General features: G+C 41.0%; 2 protein-coding genes across 2 annotated transcripts in view; one reads left to right on the forward strand and one right to left on the reverse strand.

The window, feature by feature from the left end:
• LOC117540834 (myelin-oligodendrocyte glycoprotein-like) overlaps window positions 1-7,740 on the reverse strand; it is a 122,388-nt gene extending 114,648 nt beyond the window's left edge. The window contains exons 1-2 of the mRNA XM_034207725.1: window positions 7,613-7,740; window positions 4,364-4,726 (exon numbers count right to left, since the gene is read on the reverse strand). Coding sequence (XP_034063616.1) covers window positions 4,364-4,383 — 20 coding nt within the window. The 5' untranslated portion in view covers window positions 4,384-4,726; window positions 7,613-7,740. The remainder of the gene's footprint in view (window positions 1-4,363; window positions 4,727-7,612) is intronic.
• LOC117540748 overlaps window positions 1-17,091 on the forward strand; it is a 118,010-nt gene extending 100,919 nt beyond the window's left edge. Inside the window, exon 4 of the mRNA XM_034207566.1 lies at window positions 16,665-17,091. Within this exon, the coding sequence (XP_034063457.1) occupies window positions 16,665-16,924 (260 nt within the window). The 3' untranslated portion in view covers window positions 16,925-17,091. The remainder of the gene's footprint in view (window positions 1-16,664) is intronic.
• The last annotated feature ends 2,577 nt before the right edge of the window (window positions 17,092-19,668 follow it).

The raw sequence follows: 19,668 nt of genomic DNA on the forward strand, positions 1-19,668 counted from the left end.
TAACACGGTTTGAGATTTGTGAAACCTTAATTCTATTTGTGAATTTAAAAAAAAAAGAGGCAGCAGACGACGTCGTTCATCTGGCTTCGCTGATGAAGGTCCAGGCTCCGGAGATGTGGATGTCAGGGATGTGACCTTCCAGTTGTTAAATGTAAGTTTAGATTGACTGTATTTAGTTTTCTTCTGCGCTGGTTCTTCTGACATGTTTGCAAGTGTATATATTCTTTCTATCTCTAGGTTAACGACTGACACACACAGAACAACGTAACAAATAAAGTAAACAACGTAACAAATAAACAAATCTAAGCTTTTGTATTGGTTGTAATTTACATGGATACATTAGAATGGTGTAACAATGTCCTATTTGATTGGGTTAAAATGTAGGCCAACATATTCTTCCTGTTATGTCTGCCTGCTTTATTTTACCTAATGCAAAGTGACCTGCTCCATCGAAATCAGTCGCATTGACCCGAAAACACATTTTGATTCCTAGCTTTCTAATGATATCAGGATTGTCTTTGTAGGCTACTCCAAATATTAAGCTAAATATGTCACATTATATAATGACTGTTATAGAGTCATCATTTTGAGAAAAATGCCTTCAAAGTGTCCTCTTCTCTGGATCGATCTGATTGATTATTAGCGGAGCAAATTATCAAAACACTACGGAGGGAAGATATTTTCGTTTGGATTACTGCACTCACGGGAAACACCGGCTGTTGTTATGCCTGCAGTGACGTTAAATTACTCCGTTCTCCGCTTGTAATTATGCCGTTACAAGCTTCAAAGTTGTAGGCCTATTTATCATCTGAATTTGCCGAAAAAAGTTTAATATTCTGAAAGCCAAGACTTTGCTTATTTGAAATCAGATAAAAACAAACTGTAACGGACCCTGCCGTGTTATCTATGATTACTATACACCTTACATTCATAATTTCAGCCGGAGGGAGGGGGAGCGGCGCTGAGGAACAGCAGAGTGGCGAGTGAGAGGCCAGCTGTCATCTTCCCTTTACAAGCTTCAAACATGCCTGTAGCTAGTGAGATTGAATATAACAATCAAAAATAACAAAATATACACAGCTAGATCAGATCGCGTTTTAGATGCGACTTTAGAGTAGAGGGGAATTATTGAAACGGGATTTGTACAGTTTTCCGCGGCATCTGCTGCTGCGAAAATGTGGGGCAGGGCTGAAAAGTGGGGGGGCCAATGGCCCCCTGGCCCCCCCGCTTCCGGCGCCCTTGATACCAACTACAACAAAATGAACATATTTTACCGTGATTTAATTGTAATACACGTTTCAAAATGATGCCGAAGTAACAGCTAAACTAAAAATAAGTATTTTAAATAATCTTTCAAGTTGAATATTATTTTGATTCAGTTCAGCAATTTCTTTGGATAAAATATGTATTTTCACATGTATACATATTTTGATATTTGAATCCTTATTCTCTTATCTTATTCAGATTCAAAACAATTATTTTTTCAGTTTCAATTCTTGTTTTTTCGGGTTTTACATTTGTTTCTGCCTTCAGAGAGCACCATGTTATGTTATTTTTAATAACGAGATAATAAGAATGACCCACATTCAGTCAGATCAGTGCCGACTGTTTACTGACTCTCCTGCTGTGACTGATCACTCAGAGGTGGAAAGTAACTGCACAAATGTGACGTAGCCTACTTGTACTTTACTTGAGTATTTCCATTGTATGCTACTGTATACTTCTACTCCAAAACATTTACTTAACAGCTTTAGCTTCTTGGAACAAAATGCATCTCTAAAAACAGTGGACTAACTGTTTGAGTTATAAAAGACTGCAATTATTTAAATATTTTACAAAAAGTTTGTCTCATGCTACTTCATGCAGCAATATTATCTATAAATGTCACATATATTAATATAATTACACATAGAGGCAATTTTTCTGCACAATGATTACTTTATATACTTTAAGTACATTTTGTTTATAATACTTTTGTACTTTGACTTGAGCAAGATTTTGAAGGCAGGATTTTAACTTGTGATGAAGTATTTTGACAATAATGTATTGGTACTTTTTCTGAAGTGAAGTATCTGAACACTTCTTCCACCTCTGCAGTGTACTTGTGGAAGAAGTGTTCAGGATGCGAAACCAGTTTGAAAATAACCACACAGAGCTGATGTCGACATAATGCACTTCTGCTTTGTGAAAAATGTCAGTTCAGTTCAGGTGGAAAACACAGAATTCATATTGTCCTGATTGACATTTTTAAAAGTCTTCACTGACACTGAGAGCAGTGCACTTGAGCCAACAAGGAGAGCCATAAGCTGCAAAAACTGTGTTTGCAGGGGAAGACGTAACAGTTAAACAAACAACTAAAATTCATTTCAACATAGAGAAGTTATATTAAACATAAACTGCTATTATATTGTCTGCTATATTGATGCCTTAGACTGTATCCTACACTACTCGTTTCCTTTGTGGTTAGACGGCAATGAGAGTGAACAAATCACGAGAAGAGGTAAACAAAGAAAAAAGAGAGGGTACTTAGGGGGCTATTATACTGGTTTATTATTCTTAAACCAGCAAAAAAAGAGAGACGGACCCTATTGAATAATATTAACATTTATTCAGCTGCATATCTGTGATCTTCTTTTATATTTAAAAAGCGCTATTTTCATTGATTTACTTGAAAAATATGCTCTATGAAGAGACTGTGTTGGTGTGGGATGACCATGTATACAGGGTGAGAGTCTCTGTGGATGCTTTTCTCAAAACAGCTCTCCAACCACATCCCCTGCAGAGGATGTGGTTGGAGAGCTGTTGCCTGTGTTCATAGTTGTGTCGAGTCTAGGCTGAATGTCAGCACTGCTTCAGCTGAAGGAAGCCACTAAATGGAAAACTCTGATGAATGGATATTAAAGTTTAAGTATTTAGCCCTATAGTAGCTTAGTTTCTTTTGTACAGATGTCCCTCTGTTGTTCTCTCTTCAATAACCTTGAACAATGTGTACATATATACTCAGGCTTACATTTAAAATGGCAGCTTCTTTGCACACTTCATAATGTGTACATGCTGTATTCAGTAGTGGGTTTGTTATTATAGTGTTTTCTAAATAATTATCTATATTTCGACGTTGTGTATTTTTTACATTGTATCAAATATATGCTTTTATTGTTAATACTTTTATTTTTGGATTTTTCTGTCACGTCTCCCATAACAGTCCTCTTTTTATTTGTATTTAGTTTACTACATGTTCTTCTTGCTGTGGATCTGTATGCACCACAGATACCAAAGCAAACTCTTCGTGTGTGTTAACCTACTTTGTAATAAAACCCATTCTGATTCTGGTTCTACGGAGCCGCTAAAGAGGCTTGAACAGAAACACGAGAAAGTTTACAGTGCAGACATTATCTGAGATATATTTCGAACTCGAACTTCATTTTAGGGACATTTCAGCCAGGGGGTAGAGCTATTTGTTTAAGCACCGGATCGGCAAAACAGGAGAGTGTGCACCAGTCTGCTTTGATCTATGAATTCATGTCCGTGAATCTCAGACTATCTGCAGCCCACAGCTGTTTTATAGAAGGAAAACCTCCTTCACACTTCATGAAATCTCTGCAGCACCAGGACTCCAGGAGGCAGCTGGATTTATAACTCAGAAGCCTAGAGAAGTGCCTTCTGCACCGCCTGATATGGCAGTTTTGACCGGATAAATGCTCTTATCTATGAAAAGTAACTTGCAGACATCGGGCCAATGAGTATATGTGGATGTTCACTTAATACAAGGGGAATATATGACATGGAAATAAATGTGTTTAATCTTAACCTCCACGTATAGTGTTTATAAGTGTTGTTTTTCGTGCACCGGAACGAACAACAGTAGGCCTACATCACAATATCTTCTGAAAAAACACACACACACGATCAGTCTCGCAGCTCGCTGGCTTCAGTAAATCGACAGTGGTGTGGATCCAGATTCAGTTCAAAGGAATTACAATGTTAAATATCTGGCGCCACCTAGTGTCAGACGATGACTGTCCTCTGGTTGCTCTTTAATAAATGCTGTGATAAAGACAGCCTGTCATTTTCTGTGACCTGTGTGTGTGTGTGTGTGTGTGTGTGTGTGTGTGTGTGTGTGTGTGTGTGTGTGTGTGTGTGTGTGTGTGTGTGTGTGTGTGTGTGTGTGTGTGTCCTCACTAGGAAAGATGATCTTCCTCATCCTGCAGCTCCTCTTCCTCACCCCCTGTGTCTCTGGTTAGTTTACTCCTTTATTTCACCCCAAGACTGAAGAACATTTTTAGTTTCTTTTTTTTTATAAATCAGCATCTTGTCATTAGTATTGGCTCTATGGAGCCTCTAGACTTCTACTGAGGTTACTCACCAGTGACGTTGAGCCAGCATCTCCTAGAGTTAGTCCCATCAGGTCTGACGAGGATGTCACACACATAAAACCCAGAGTCATTGGTCCTGAGTCTGGAGACATGAAGTGTGAGGCGTCCTTCTGGGAGGACGTCTTTGTCCCACTGGACTCGTCCTGCAAACTGTGGATCCTGAGACTCTGGGGATTCAACATCTTGATGGAGATGAAACAGGACGTAGGGTCTGATATATGTATAAAGCTGACAGAAGGTAGAAATGGATCTGAGAGAAGTGTCTGTTCTGGAGCTGAAGGTCCCCTCCAAGGTGATGTTTTGGTTCTCCTCTGCCTGATAGGAAGTCTGAGTCACATTCACTACAAATGTTCCTGTGGAGGAGACACAGAGGGACTCTTTAAACTGCAGCCATGTTCCTGTGGAGGAGACACAGAGGGACTCTATAAACTGCAGCCATGTTCCTGTGGAGGAGACACAAAGGGACTCTTTAAACTGCAGCTATGTTCCTGTGGAGGAGACACAGAGGGACTCTTGAAACTGCAGCTATGTTCCTGTGGAGGAGACACAGAGGGACTCTTTAAACTGCAGCTAGGTTTCTGTGGAGGGGACACATAGGGACTATTTAAACTGCAGCTATGTTCATGTGGAGGAGACACAGAGGGACTCTTTAAACTAAGCAACGAAACAAATTATCTAAGGATATACTAACTATGGATGGCATTAATTTGGCCTCCAGTGAGACTGTAAGGAATCTTGGTGTTATATTTGATCAGGATTTATCCTTTAACGCCCACATAAAATCAATTTCAAGGACCGCCTACTTCCATCTACGTAACATTGCAAAAATCAGGCATATCTTGCCTCAAAACGATGCAGAGAAACTAGTCCATGCATTTGTTACTTCAAGGCTAGATTATTGTAACTCTTTATTATCAGGGTGTACCAAGAAGTCAGTCAAGTCGCTTCAGCTGATTCAAAATGCTGCGGCTCGTGTACTAACCAGAGTTAGGAAAAGGGACCACATTACTCCTGTTCTGGCTGCCTTACACTGGCTCCCTATAGAACACAGGATAGAATTTAAAATTCTTCTTCTCGCCTACAAAGCCCTTAATGGGCAGGCGCCATCTTACCTTAAAGAACTCATTATACCCTACTGTCCTACTAGGGCATTGCGTTCCAAGAATGCAGGGTTGTTGGTTGTTCCTAGAGTCTCTAAAAGTACAATGGGAGCCAGAGCCTTTTCTTATCAAGCTCCACATTTGTGGAATCAGCTTCCAGTTTGTGTTCGGGCGGCAGACACCCTATCCGTTTTTAAGAGTGCGCTTAAGACCTTCCTTTTTGATAAAGCTTATAGTTAGGGCTGATTAGATCCAGCCCCTAGTTTTGCTGATATAGGCTTAGTTTGTCGGGGGACATCTTACTTCTTCCTTCTCTCTGTCTATACCTGTGTACTCTCATGTTCCGATTAACCCAGCTTCCCCAAATGTCTTTCTTTTTGGTGTCTATAAACGCCGGGATCCGGAGTCATGGATGATCCTGCGCTCCTCTGTCCTGGATCGCGAGCCCTGGATCTTGAGTCGTGGCTGTGGTCCTGGATCATAGGTCCTGGATGGATATCCTCGTGGATTCATCTTACTATTATACACACATGCATTTCCAAACATTTGGACTACCTATGTTGCAAATGTATTATCTTTTCAATTTACACACGGCATCTATTGCACGGCTGTCCGTCCTGGGAGAGGGATCCCTCCTCTGTTGCTCTCCCTGAGGTTTCTCCCATTTTCCCCTTTAAACTGTGGGTTTTCTCCGGAAGTTTTTCCTTGTACGATGTGAGGGTCTAAGGACAGAGGGTGTCGTATTGTCATACTGATATTTTGTACAAACTGTAAAGTCCACTGAGACAAATGTAACATTTGTGATATTGGGCTATATAAATAAACATTCATTGATTGATTGATTGATTTAAACTGCAGCTATGTTCCTGTGGAGGAGACACAGAGGGACTCTTTAAACTGCAGCTATGTTCCTGTGGATGAGACACAGAGGGACTCTTTAAACTGCAGCTATGTTCCCGTGGATGAGACACAGAGGGACTCTTTAAACTGCAGCTATGTTCCTGTGGAGGAGACACAGAGGGACTCTTTAAACTGCAGCTATGTTCCTGTGGAGGAGACACAGAGAGACTCTTTAAACTGCAGCTATGTTCATGTGGAGGAGACACAGAGGGACTCTTTAAACTGCAGCTACGTTCATGTAGAGGAGACACAGAGGGACTCTTTAAACTGCAGCTATGTTCCTGTGGATGAGACACAGAGGGACTCTTTAAACTGCAGCTATGTTCCCGTGGATGAGACACAGAGGGACTCTTTAAACTGCAGCTATGTTCCTGTGGAGGAGACACAGAGGGACTCTTTAAAATGCAGCTATGTTCCTGTGGAGGAGACACAGAGGGACTCTTTAAACTGCAGCTATGTTCCTTTGGAGGAGACACAGAGGGACTCTTTAAACTGCAGCTATGTTCCTGTGGAGAAGACACAGAGGGACTCTTTAAACTGCAGCTATGTTCCTGTGGAGGAGACACAGAGGGACTCTGTAAACTGAAGCTATGTTCCTGTGGAGAAGACACAGAGGGACTCTTTAAACTGCAGCTATGTTCCTGTGGAGGAGACACAGAGGGACTCTTTAAACTGCAGCTATGTTCATGTGGAGGAGACACAGAGGGACTCTTTAAACTGCATCTATGTTCCTGTGGAGGAGACACAGAGGGACTCTTTAAATAAACTAACTGAAGCTGACCAGAGACAGAGGTCTCCTCAGGTGAGGAAGAGTTTTAGGGTATGAGGGAACATAAAGAAGAAAAGGACTATTTTACTTTTTTATTCAGCATTTTAAGAAAAAGCCAAGATTTTGAGTAAAATAAAATCTTTCAATTTGAGGGCAGTTATTAGGAAACATGTATCAGAAAAAACAGTTAAGCTTTAAAAGTGTAATGATTGAGAATAAACATTGAACTTTTAAGAATAAACTACTTTTGTCAGAGAATATACTGAAAGCTCCACTTCTTGACATTTTGATTTAAAAAAGCTAAATAAATCAGAATCCCCCTCCTCAGTGTTGACCCTCTTTTCTTGCTCTAATAGTGTTCCACACCAAAGAGCTCTAAGATGCTTCTTTAGGAAAAGGTACAACGAGACACAAAAGGTTTTTCAATAATATTCAATGTGTCTAAGTGGGAAATAAAGGAGTACACTAACCAGAGACACAGGGGGTGAGGAAGAGGAGCAGCAGGATGAGGAAGATCATCTTCTCCCTGTGAGAGGACACACACACACACACACACACACACACACACACACACACACACACACACACACACACACACACACACACACACACACACACACACACGACTATTATTATTGCACAGAGGTCTGACACCAGGAACAGTAACACATGTCTGACTCTAGGTGGCGCCAGATATCAACATTATATTTAATCTGAACTGAATCAGGAAATACTTTCTGCTGTGAGATCAGAGAACACAGACTGAAATACAGGACCAACTGAACCCCTTCAGTTTAGTTTCAGAATCTCTCTGAATAATAACAGTAATAATACAAATAATCTATTGTTAATATTGTTATTATAAAAGTGAATGTAAGGCCACCTTAATGCACGGGCTGACCTGGGCTGAAGCCCAGGGGCCTACGGAGATCAGGGGCCTATCATGAGCCAATTCAGATTTGTGACGAGGCTGATCCAAGAGGCGTTTCAAGGTTAACAAGGAGGAGAAGCTTCTCAACACATGAAGCTCAGTGCAAGCTCAGCAGGAAGACGGTCTTTCTAATCTGTCATTCACACATTTCCATTTGACTACGCTCACTGTCGTCTCTATTCAAAGCCAATCACAGCACATCGTCAGACCTTCAGTCATTGCAGGTGACTCAACCGCTGCCGTGGTTTTTTTCCCCCCTAAGTGAGGGGGGGGGGGGGCAGTCCATGTAAACATTTATAAATAAAACACATACTTTTAAAAAACTTAAAATGGTCAAAACTCAAGAAATGGTGTTTCTCCAGGATGGTACAGTGGTGGTATGAATGAGGCTTTCTGTCAAACACCTTGATAGCTCTCTTGAACAGCTGTTCTATGGGTTTCAGGTTTGTGGCTCAAGCAAACGACCAGTTTGTCAAACAGTATTCAATGTGGGATAGAATCAGTGGAGGTCTGACTTTGCAGCATTGACAGTTAAGAAAGGACTAATTTGTTTAAAATGTTGCAAGTTGAATTTAATGGTATTTGATACTTTCTTAATATGTTTCTTAAAAGTCAAGTGCGAGTCCTGTCTGACTAGTGGACTGTAAGACCCTCGTTTATATATCAGTTTGATCAACTGCTATGTCCAAGAATGAAAGGCTACGATCTCAAAGTCAACAAATACATTTATTAATGAGATAACTCAGACGAACATAGCACTATTAAAGCACTACACTTGATTTAGTGAATCCACAGTTCCACTTTCTGAGCTGAGAAAGATGTTATTGTGTTTCCTGAAGTCACAAACCGCGAATGATCTGTATACAGTTTCATATGACTGCTTCTGTTACTTTGTGGTCCCCCAAAAGAGTGTTCTTCTTCTTCTCATGTATCACCTATATTTACTCTGGTAGGATGCTGCACTACTGAGATGACGATATACAATTTCCAAAGAATAACCTCAAACATGTGGTTCAACAGTTTGCGCTCAGTCCTGTAGTTCCTGTGAGGAGACAGTGAGAAGTGTGTGTGGCTGCTACGTCCCCACTAGGAGATGAGGAAAGCAACATACACCAGTTGGAATTGGTAAATATTATAAAGAGTTTATTAAAGGTTAACAAAATGGCAGGCAAGCGGGCTGGAACAAACAAAAAGGCCACGAGGGCGCAGGTTAAAGTGAGCAACCGAACAAAGGGAGCACTCTAAAAAGGGAGCCTAATTAAATACCAACGAATAACCAAAATATCAAGGAGGATGATAACATGCCCTCCCTTCAGTGAACAAACAGACGTTTCTTGGCTCAGTATCAAGACATGAAGGAAAGCGAGATTCCTCTGCAGTTGTTTCTGGCTAAGAGGGAGATTTAGTGTATGTGTTGAGCAACGTCTCCGCCTTGTGAACCTTCAATACAGTCTCTAAAAAGCCTCTTGGATCAAATCTGAACACAGTTTTTCTGAGAAACTCATGAAAAGTTACTTTTTAAGGATACATGGTTCAGTGTTTGATGGACTTAAAACCACTAAAGCAGGAACATAATATCCAATTACAATGAGGAAAATGTGAGGAATATGAAAAGATTTGAAAACATCAATTTCAAAAATGAGAAATTATAAAATGCTACTTGATAGACGATTACTTTTACTTGCAATACTTTAGGTACATTTAGCTGATAATACTTGTGTATTATACAAGTAAGACTTTGAATGCAGGACTTTAACTTGTAATTAAGTATTTTGACAATAATGTATTGGTACTTTTACTTTAAGTATATGAACACTTCTTCCACTGCAGCTACAGACTCATTGAATCCACTGTGAATATAACCACAGAGCTCAGTTTCTACTTCTTCCTGATGAAGGACAGGTCAGTGTCTATTTTACACACTCTCTGTGTGTGTGTGTGTGTGTGTGTGTGTGTGTGTGTGTGTGTGTGTGTGTGTGTGTGTGTGTGTGTGTGTGTGTGTGTGTGTGTGTGTGTGTGTGTGTGTGTGTGTGTGTGTGTGTGTGTGTGTGTGTGTGTGTGTGTGTGTGTGTGTGTGTCTGTGTGTGTGATATGTTGAAAGCAAATACATGATGCTTCATTGATTATGGTGCAAGGTGGAGGTGGGCTGGTTAAATACTGTGGGGTGATTGGATAAAGGGAAAAGGGTGAGCATGTGAAAAGTTACAGACTGATGCCATCTGGTGGACGGAAGGAGAAGTGCATGTTTGGAGTGAAATGCATGTGGGAACAGGAATGTTTCCAATAAATACAGTGGAGGAAATAATTATTTGATCCCTTGCAGATTTTGTAAGTTTGCCCACTTATGCTGCGTTCACACCGGATGCGATGCGATGTTTGGGGGCGGCGCGATTACATGTAAAGTCAATGCAGAGACGCGGACAGACGCTAATTCACTCCGACGGCGAGCATGAAGCGGCGGACGCGGCGCGAATCACGCGATTGATATGATGAATTGGAAATGGGGGACCCTGATGTAAACAAGACGAAAGTCTTTCTCTGGTCTGCATCCCCTTAACAATTGTATGTTTTGAGCTGTACTGTACCCAATATAGAAGCTGTTAATAAACCTTTCAATCAATCAATCAATCAATCAATTGAGGCGATAGAAGGGGGCTGCGTCAAACGCGAGAGTTCAATTTTTTCAACTCGAGCGTCAAATTCACGTGACGTATTCTCGCGGAAGCCAATCAGCGTTGGGATTCCTTCTGACGTCCCTCTGACGTCCTGCTGTTGATCAGTTGTAAAGATGGAAGAGATGATCGTTGTGGCTGTGAGTGGGTTCCCTGAGATATACGATACACTTCCACAGAAGGTACAAAGCAGCAATAGTTGTTCCTCCATAGTCAAGGACAGAAATAACCAAAACGATCTTGCATGGACGTGTAAACAACCTCAACTGTCTGTTTTGAATTACGCGATATAACAAACTGTAAGCCGCGGTGAAACTCGAGCGTTGAGAGCGAAGCGAATATTCGCATCACGTCCGGTGTGAACGTAGCATAACAAAGAAAATAACAATCTATAATTGTAATGGTAGGTTTATTTTAACAGTGAGAGAAAGAATATTCTTACTCCTCTCTGAATCCTGGCTAGCCCCCTCCATCACCGAATGAGCTTCTTCTTTAGCCACTCCTGTGTTGCCTTGGCCGTATGTGCAGGGTCATTGTCCTGCTGGAAGACCCCTCCATGACCCATTTTCACTGTCCTGACTCCTGGCCAAAATGAAGACACAAAAACCCACAAACACTTCGGCACATTGGTGTAACATATAAAACAAAACTGTATTAAATCATGCAATATTTTAACCATTTTATTTTGACATGAAACAAAGTATTTATTTATTTTATTTAAGAAATGAATTATGTTATTCTTCCGTGAGTTTCACCCCGCTCCTCGCTCCAATGACAATTTGACCATTTAATAATAACTTGGATTTCTATAGCGCCTTTCATACCCAAGGTCGCTTTACAAGGAAGAACAGAACAGAATTTAGTAAAGTAAAAAGCAAAACGTATAAACGCCTCGCAAACAATCTTCCATTTACTGGTTTAAGATACTCACAGGATTCACAACAGGACGTTTAAATATCATTGGCTACTGCTCACCGATCTGCCGTTCATAGTGGAAACGCCCCCTCTGTCTCTAGCTGTGAACCAGAGCCATGTGAACTACTCCTGTTGTAATCGGACATGAAAACAAAACAGACCTGTCAGCACTGAGGTCTCTGCAGCCTGAACTATTTAAAGGTAAGAACACATGCTTCTACTTTATTAAATACATGTATCTTACTGCTGCTTTCTGTCGCTCTCCTGTTGAGATGAACCTCTTTTCTCTATCGCTGCAAGAAACAGGAACTGTCCTCACTTTGTGACTAACGTATATTATCAGCTCTTTCCAAATCCCCCGGTTTAATCTGCTTCTGCTGCAGTTTCTGTGAACAAAGTGCACAAACTAATAAACACGTCTGCACTCTCTGCACACAGAGACCGGTATGTGATCATAGGAAAAGTACATACAAATACTACTTCATTTTCAGGTTATTCTCATACAACTATTTTAATTGTCTATTTTAGTTAAACAGTTTACAGTTTGAAGAATAATATGCGCATTGAATATATTCATACAAATGTAAGAAACTTAAAGGTTACATTATATTATTATTTTAATTTGTGTAACTTGGTACCAGTGTCTAGTTTGTGAAAACATGCAGGAACGTTTTAGGAACCATCTGCTCTTGATATAAAAGCGGGAACCAATGTTTGTTGTGGTCTCGCTCGTCTCGCTGGAAGGGTAAGCACATATTGGTTCTTATTTTTATATCATGAGCACGAATAGCATTTTGTATTCAGATTTTAAAATATGAGAAGAGGTTTATCATAAAGACATGCCACTTATACTATAATGTGTCTCTCCCGTCCCGAGAAATGATGTTACGAATCCATGGTCGACAGATTGGAGATAGGAGAAGCTTTCTCACTGCAGTTCCCTCCGCTTTACATGAACAGAGAGAATAATGTTGACAGTGGCACCGAGGCAGGGTTTGTCTTGGCAACTGGAGTTTCTACAGTTTTACTCAAGCTGGATTTTATCTTCAGAAAACACGTCATCTCAGTATCCTCTCTCCTCTCCTCTTTCCTCTCTCCATCTCAGTAAAGTACTGCGGTCATGCGAGCCTCCACTTCGGAAAGCACAGTCAAGCCAGCCCGCACGTGGTTGTATTGCGGTGCGCGAATATCCTGCATTACGGTAGAGCGTAGAGGCCTGGAAAAACTGCCTTCAAAATAAGAGCGCTTACTCGGTCAATATAAAATATACCTAAAAAACATACCAAACATATTCATACATACTGGAACTTAAATTAAGAAATATGTAGGCTACTATATCATGTGATCAATAATTATTTTAAACAAACTACGTATAACTACCACATTATAACTGAGTGAATGTAAAACTTAAGGAGTTTCAAAATAAAATACCTTTGAAATCTCATATATGGGTCCATCTGTTTTTAGATAGGAATAAAACAAAAACTCTCCAGTATCAAAAACTAATATCACTCCAGGGGGATAGCAGGACACCCCATCTAGTCACTCAGAGAATATCAGGACAATCTGATGTAGAGTTTCACCCTGAAGTGAAATAAGTCTCTGATACTGAGGAGTTTTTGTTTTAGTCTTATCTAAAAACAGAGGGATGATAGCTCATATATGAGACTTCAAAAGTATTTTATTTTGAAACTCCTCAAGTTTTAAATTCACTCAGTTATATGTGTATGTCTGATGGACAGAACTGTGTGGTATAATGATACAATAACAGGCTACAGATGCAGACATATACAAACACACACACATATATATATATATATATGTTATACACAATGTTCTGCTTTCTTCACCTCAGCAGCTTTTCTCACTTTAAACATCACGTCACGATTAAAGCAGTTACATTATAAAAGTAGCCTAACATCCAGGGGACATGTGATTAGTGAGTAAACAAACTGTAAAGATCAGAAAGTCTGATGCACATTTGATCATCTTAAATAACTTAAATAAATAGTCCGGCCGTGCGTCACGCCTCGTTTGAACATCACCGAAAATACATCTCAGAGGAAACATCAGTGTATCCTCGATTATAGCTCCTCCAGAGAGACTCCTCTCTCCTCTCTCCTCTTTCCTCTCTCCTTGATGTGCATTTAGAGAAATGAGATGTCCTTCAACATGGCGCAATGACATCGATTTCCGGGTCACTACCAGAGGAGCGAGCAGGCGGATATTAGAGAAATGGCTTTTATTTTCTAATGTGTGACCTTTGACCTCTGATGTGTGTGTCTTCTCACAGGAAGAAGATGATTGTCCTCACCCCACTGTTCCTCTTCCTCCCCTCCTGTGTCTCTGGTTAGTTTGTCTCTTCAAAGATGTTCTTAGTGTCTCCTCCACAGAAACATATAGTTTAAAGAGTCCCTCTGTGTCTCCTCCACAGGAACATAGCTGCAGTTTAAAGAGTCCTTCTGTGTCTCCTCCACAGGAACATATTTAAAGAGTCCCTCTGTGTCTCCTCCACAGAAATATATAGTTTAAAGAGTCCCTCTGTGACTCCTCCACAGGAACATAGCTGCAGTTTAAAGAGTCCCTCTGTGTCTCCTCCACAGAAATATATAGTTTAAAGAGTCCCTCTGTGACTCCTCCACAGGAACATAGCTGCAGTTTAAAGAGTCCCTCTGTGTCTCCTCCACAGAAACATATCGTTAAAAGAGTCCCTCTGTGTCTCCTCCACAGGAACATATCTAAAGTTTAAAGAGTCCCTCTGTGTCTCCTCCACAGCAATACAGCTGCAGTTTAAAGAGTCCCTCTGTGTCTCCTCGACAGGAACATAGCTGCAGTTTAAAGAGTCCCTCTGTGTCTCCTCCACAGGAACATAGCTGCAGTTTAAAGAGTCCATCTGTGTCTCCTCCACAGAAATATAGCTGCAGTTTAAAGAGTCGCTCTGTGTGTGCTCCACAGGAACATATTTAAAGAGTCCCTCTGTGTCTCCTCCACAGAAACATATAGTTTAAAGAGTCCCTCTGTGTATCCTCCACAGGAACATAGCTGCAGTTTAAAGAGTCCCTCTGTGTCTCCTCCACAGAAACATATAGTTTAAAGAGTCCCTCTGTGTATCCTCCACAGGAACATAGCTGCAGTTTAAAGAGTCCCTCTGTGTCTCCTCCACAGGAACATATTGTTTAAAGAGTCCCTCTGTGTCTCCTCCACAGAAACATATAGTTTACAGAGTCCCTCTGTGTCTCCTCCACAGAAACATAAAGTTTAAAGAGTCCCTCTATGTCTCCTCCACAAGAACATAGCTGCAGTTTAAAGAGTCCCTCTGTGTCTCCTCCACAAGAACATAGCTGCAGTTTAAAGAGTCCCTCTGTGTCTCCTCCACAGGAACATAGCTGAAGTTTAAAGAGTCCCTCTGTGTCTCCTCCACAAGAACATTTGTAGTGAATGTGACTCAGACTTCCTATCAGGCAGAGGAGAACCAGAACATCACCCTGGAGTGGACCTTCAGCTCCAGAACAGACACTTCCCTCAGATCCATTTATATCTACTGTGAGCTGTCTACTGAGAGCAGACCCTACGTCCTGTTTCATCGATACAAAGGTGATGAACTCCCAGAGTCTCAGGATCCACAGTTTGCAGGACGAGTCCATTGGGACAAAGACGTCCTCCCAGAAGGACGCCTCACATTTCATGTCTCCAGACTCAGGACCAATGACTCTGGGTTTTATGTGTGTGACATACGCACACCTGATGGGAGTAACTATAGGAGATGCTGGCTCAACGTCACTGGTAAGTAATCTCAGTAGAAGTCTAGAGCCCCCAGAGAGCTAATACTAATGCATCTACGTCCAGTATGTTGCCGCTAATATTGGATCATATTCGCCAATAATTGAACAGTTAACAGTTGGAAAAGTAAAAAGCAGATTCTCAACAAAGTATGAATGAAAGACCAAAAGAGTCCTGCTGCTCAAATCTTAAAGGTCCCATGTCATGGCCATTACTACTGATCATAGTTCCATTGTTGAGGTCTACTAGAATAGATTTACATTGTGCAATTTTCCAAACTCACATTGGTTTCTCACAGCATCTCTGTATAGTATGTATATTCACTCTCTGTCCTAAACGGCTTGTTGGAGCTCCTGAACCCCACCCCCCCTCCCCCTCCCCCCTCCCTGTGAGCCCAGTGTGCTCTGATTGGTCAGCTCTCCCACTGGCTCGCTGCTGCGAGGAGCTGACAGTGTGAGCTGGCTTACTGGTGTGGTTTCCTGCTTGCTGCGAGACAGCGAGACATCGCGAATGGACGCGGGAAGGGGGGGGGGGTGCTGAGTGGGCTGCAGCAGCCCATTGCGAAGCTCCACTCGCACCCGCATCCCCCCCGCACCCCCAAACACACCAACAGTAGGACCATTTGATATGGGCACGTCACTGTACCCAGGATGAAAACAATGGAAAAAGAGAAATGTCCAACGAGGCGTTCTGGGGCAGCACAGACAGGTCTTCTCTGTGTTAGAGTTTTACTCGCTACAGGGTGTACTTTGAGGGTTTGTGACTCTGCAGACCGTTTACATGCAGAGAAACCTTCATAACACATAAGGGGACGGGTAATAACCGGAAAAGCATGACATGGGACCTTTTAAAGGAACTAGATTGACCTCATTGTCTTTGAAACTTAAAAAAAATCAGGAGAACTGTTAAACAATAACACTATTCACTATTCAAGCGGAAAACCAGAAAAGCATAACATGGCACCTTTAAGAACGGCTTGTTTTAATGCTTTCAAATGTGCAAAACTCATTTTAAAATAAAACTCTGCACTCAAACCAACTGTGATCCAAACCAGCCCCACACAGAACTCATTTTAGTGGAGAAGGGGAAACTGAGAAGCTGGAACCACAGGATGTTTTTCAGAAGAATGAAGGTTGCAGATTGTCATGTTTTCACTCTAGATTAAACCTGTTATATATTAACACTAAAATGGTTCCTCATGTTATTTTCTGTCCTTTTCCACAGCTGCTGAAGAGCTCGAACCTCAGAGACCATCAGAGAGTCCACAAGCAGAGAGTCTGAGAGGACTCTGGCTTATCGTTGGAGTTTCAGCAGCTCTTCTGATTCTCTTTTTCGTCACCATTGCCTGCATTGTTTTATTAAGAGCTAATAGAAGAACCCACAATGCAGCCATACAGATGGAGAGTTCATCAGAAAAACAAACCATCCGGACTAACATGTCTCCGTCGGAATCTGAGCATGAAGTGAGACTCTCCAACATCTGATTCAAGAGTCAGAAAAGAGCTCAGTGTAACCTCTGTAAAGTGTTTTTATACTTATTTATTGTTTTATCATTGAGCTGTAAGGTCATCAAACCATGCTGCATTTAATGTGCTTTTAGAAATGTTAGACATTGTAAAGAAATCCCTTTTTATTTACTTTTGTACTTATTCTGCACAATCTGCATTAGAAATGTTGAATTGGATCGACTGAATGTAAAAATGTTTTATTCCTTTCTGTTATAATAAAAGTGTTTATTATTTTACACTATTGTTCATCCTCATGTCTCTCTGTTTCATGAACACTGCAGCTGCCTATAGAGCGGTGCAGGGATGACGTATTTACCCGGGAGTAAGCTGTGCATGGGTTCCCTCGACAAAAAAGCAATGGGATTTCTCCATAGGATTTTGGTGAATAATAATAATGCATCACATTTTTTATTAGAGCGCTTTTGCAGATGCCCAAAGCGCTTTCCAATTACACATTACACATATTAGACATGTAAGAGTCAATACTGTGGACATTACCCACAGGAGCAAATTCCAAGACCTTTGGAAAAACTGAAGAAATGCCGCCAAAACTGAATACTTGACGTGGATCATAAATATATCAACAATTAAACAACATCTTCAAATTCTCTTCACACAATACATCTCCTTGCAGTATCAACACTAATTCGGCTGACTTTTACAATTGATCTAATTCGTAGATAGGTTATACGCCGACACGTAAATGTAGCAGAGTGCGTGACTCCACCACGTACTGCGGTGTTAAAGGTGGGGTATGTAAGTTTCAGAAACCGGCTCGAGATACACTTGTTATATTCCATGGAATGCTCTTAACATCCCGATAGCAAGGAATATCTGAAGTGCTTTGACAACAAATCCATTAAAAAATGTCATCTGTGGAAGCCCGGCTAAACGGATTGGATTGCCGCCCTGTCTGTCAGCCTTCCATCTCGTGCACGCACAAATGTATCTCGTGCCCTCATTGGGCGTGCATTGCAGCAGTACTTCAATGACTCGCCAGCAACAGGCGGCCACTTTCACCAGTCTGCTGACGTCATGTGCGCGTTCCTGTGTGTTGGAGGAGGTGCTCTGTAAGGAAGTCTGAAGGAAGGGGCGGATTATTTTCGGCTGTGTACTTTCAAATGTTACTGCACTCGAGCCGGTTTCTGAAACTTACCTACCCCACCTTTAAGGAGTCGTGGTGGAGTCATGCATTCTGGTGAGACCAGGTTGGCAGTAGTAGTACTATAAGGACATGTGGGAAGCAGCTGTCCCAATGAAAAGTTAGAGCCATCTTGGAAATTATAGTTGTAATCGTGAATTAATAAATGATAGCACTCGGCATATGCCTTTGTAGACAAATGATACCTGCCTATGCTGACATATCAAAGTCTCTGCAGAGCACGACACATGGCCAAAAACACTGAGACCAAATGACCTTTGACCCTGACTGACAGTGTTACTTGAGAAAGGCACTGTCAATGACTGACTCTGGGGTGAACCTGACCAAACGTGACTTTACAACCAGACCGTGTGAGTGTGAATGTATGTCTGCATGTGATCAGTGTAACTGCATGATTTTAGAACAATAAGCTAACCAAGCATGTTTTGGAATAACACATGATTTTGGGGCTTTGTGGGAAACGAGAGGGTTCTGGCATGCATTTACTGTACACTTTTTTAACCCATGTGCAATTCCTCTCAACAACCTTTTTCTGCTGCACCAAATTACTTTCCTTTTTCCCCACACCTCCAACATGCAATTCTTCCTCCATCCACCAGATGGCCTCAGTGTTCATTGTATGTTCAAAGTCACATGACTCCCACACTGCCCACCTGTTTCACATTTCCCAATTAGCCCCTCAGTATTTACTCACCTGATGGCAGACTCCAGGTGAGGCATCTCTAAAGAAAGACTCTTTTATTTGTCAAACTCGCTTGTAGCATTTGTTTTCATTTAATCGTTTGTTTGAACCGGGACAATACACATGAATGAACCTTTTATACAAAATAATGCTTTCAAATGTAAATGAGCCGGATTGTAGCTTTGAGCTAATTTCCATCCGTAGTCCCGTTACATACAACATTTATGAACATAACATTTATATACATGGCAAACAGAAATACATGCAGAAAGAGCATGAGCAGCATACAAGCATTTACCACAAGGCAGTACAATGTAGCAGCTTCGATATATAAAGTGCAGGAGGAGATAAAAGTGCTACATAAAGTTTATAGAAAAGTACAAATGTATAGTATTCTACAGAATGATCTAGAGATTTCTATAGATTTCTACAGATATGTCATGAGTCGGTTCTGTCCTATAGAATTCTTTAGATTGTTATAGTTTTAATTATAGAAGTTTATAGAAAAGTACAAATGTATAGTATTCTACAGAATGATCTAGAGATTTCTATAGATTTCTACAGATTTCTTTAGCATGGCGACTATGTTCTATAGATTTCTACAAGATTCTATAGATTTCTACAAGATTCTGAGGATTCTGGGTAGTGTAGTGTCTTCTGCCATCCTTTACTCAGAACAAATATTTGTTTCTCCGAATCGAAGGGGAAAAATACAAAAGCATTGCACACAATTTAAACCAATCAATGTTGTGTAATTAACAAGGATAATCTGGTGTTTTTTAGTCGATGAGTAGTGCAGATATCACTGTAAAATCAATCCACAGTAAGGGGAATACTTACTTCCGGGTGTACAATTCTCTGTTATCCAATGAGAAT

The sequence above is a fragment of the Gymnodraco acuticeps genome, unplaced genomic scaffold (assembly GCF_902827175.1).
Source record: "Gymnodraco acuticeps unplaced genomic scaffold, fGymAcu1.1, whole genome shotgun sequence".
NCBI classification, from domain to species: domain Eukaryota; kingdom Metazoa; phylum Chordata; class Actinopteri; order Perciformes; family Bathydraconidae; genus Gymnodraco; species Gymnodraco acuticeps.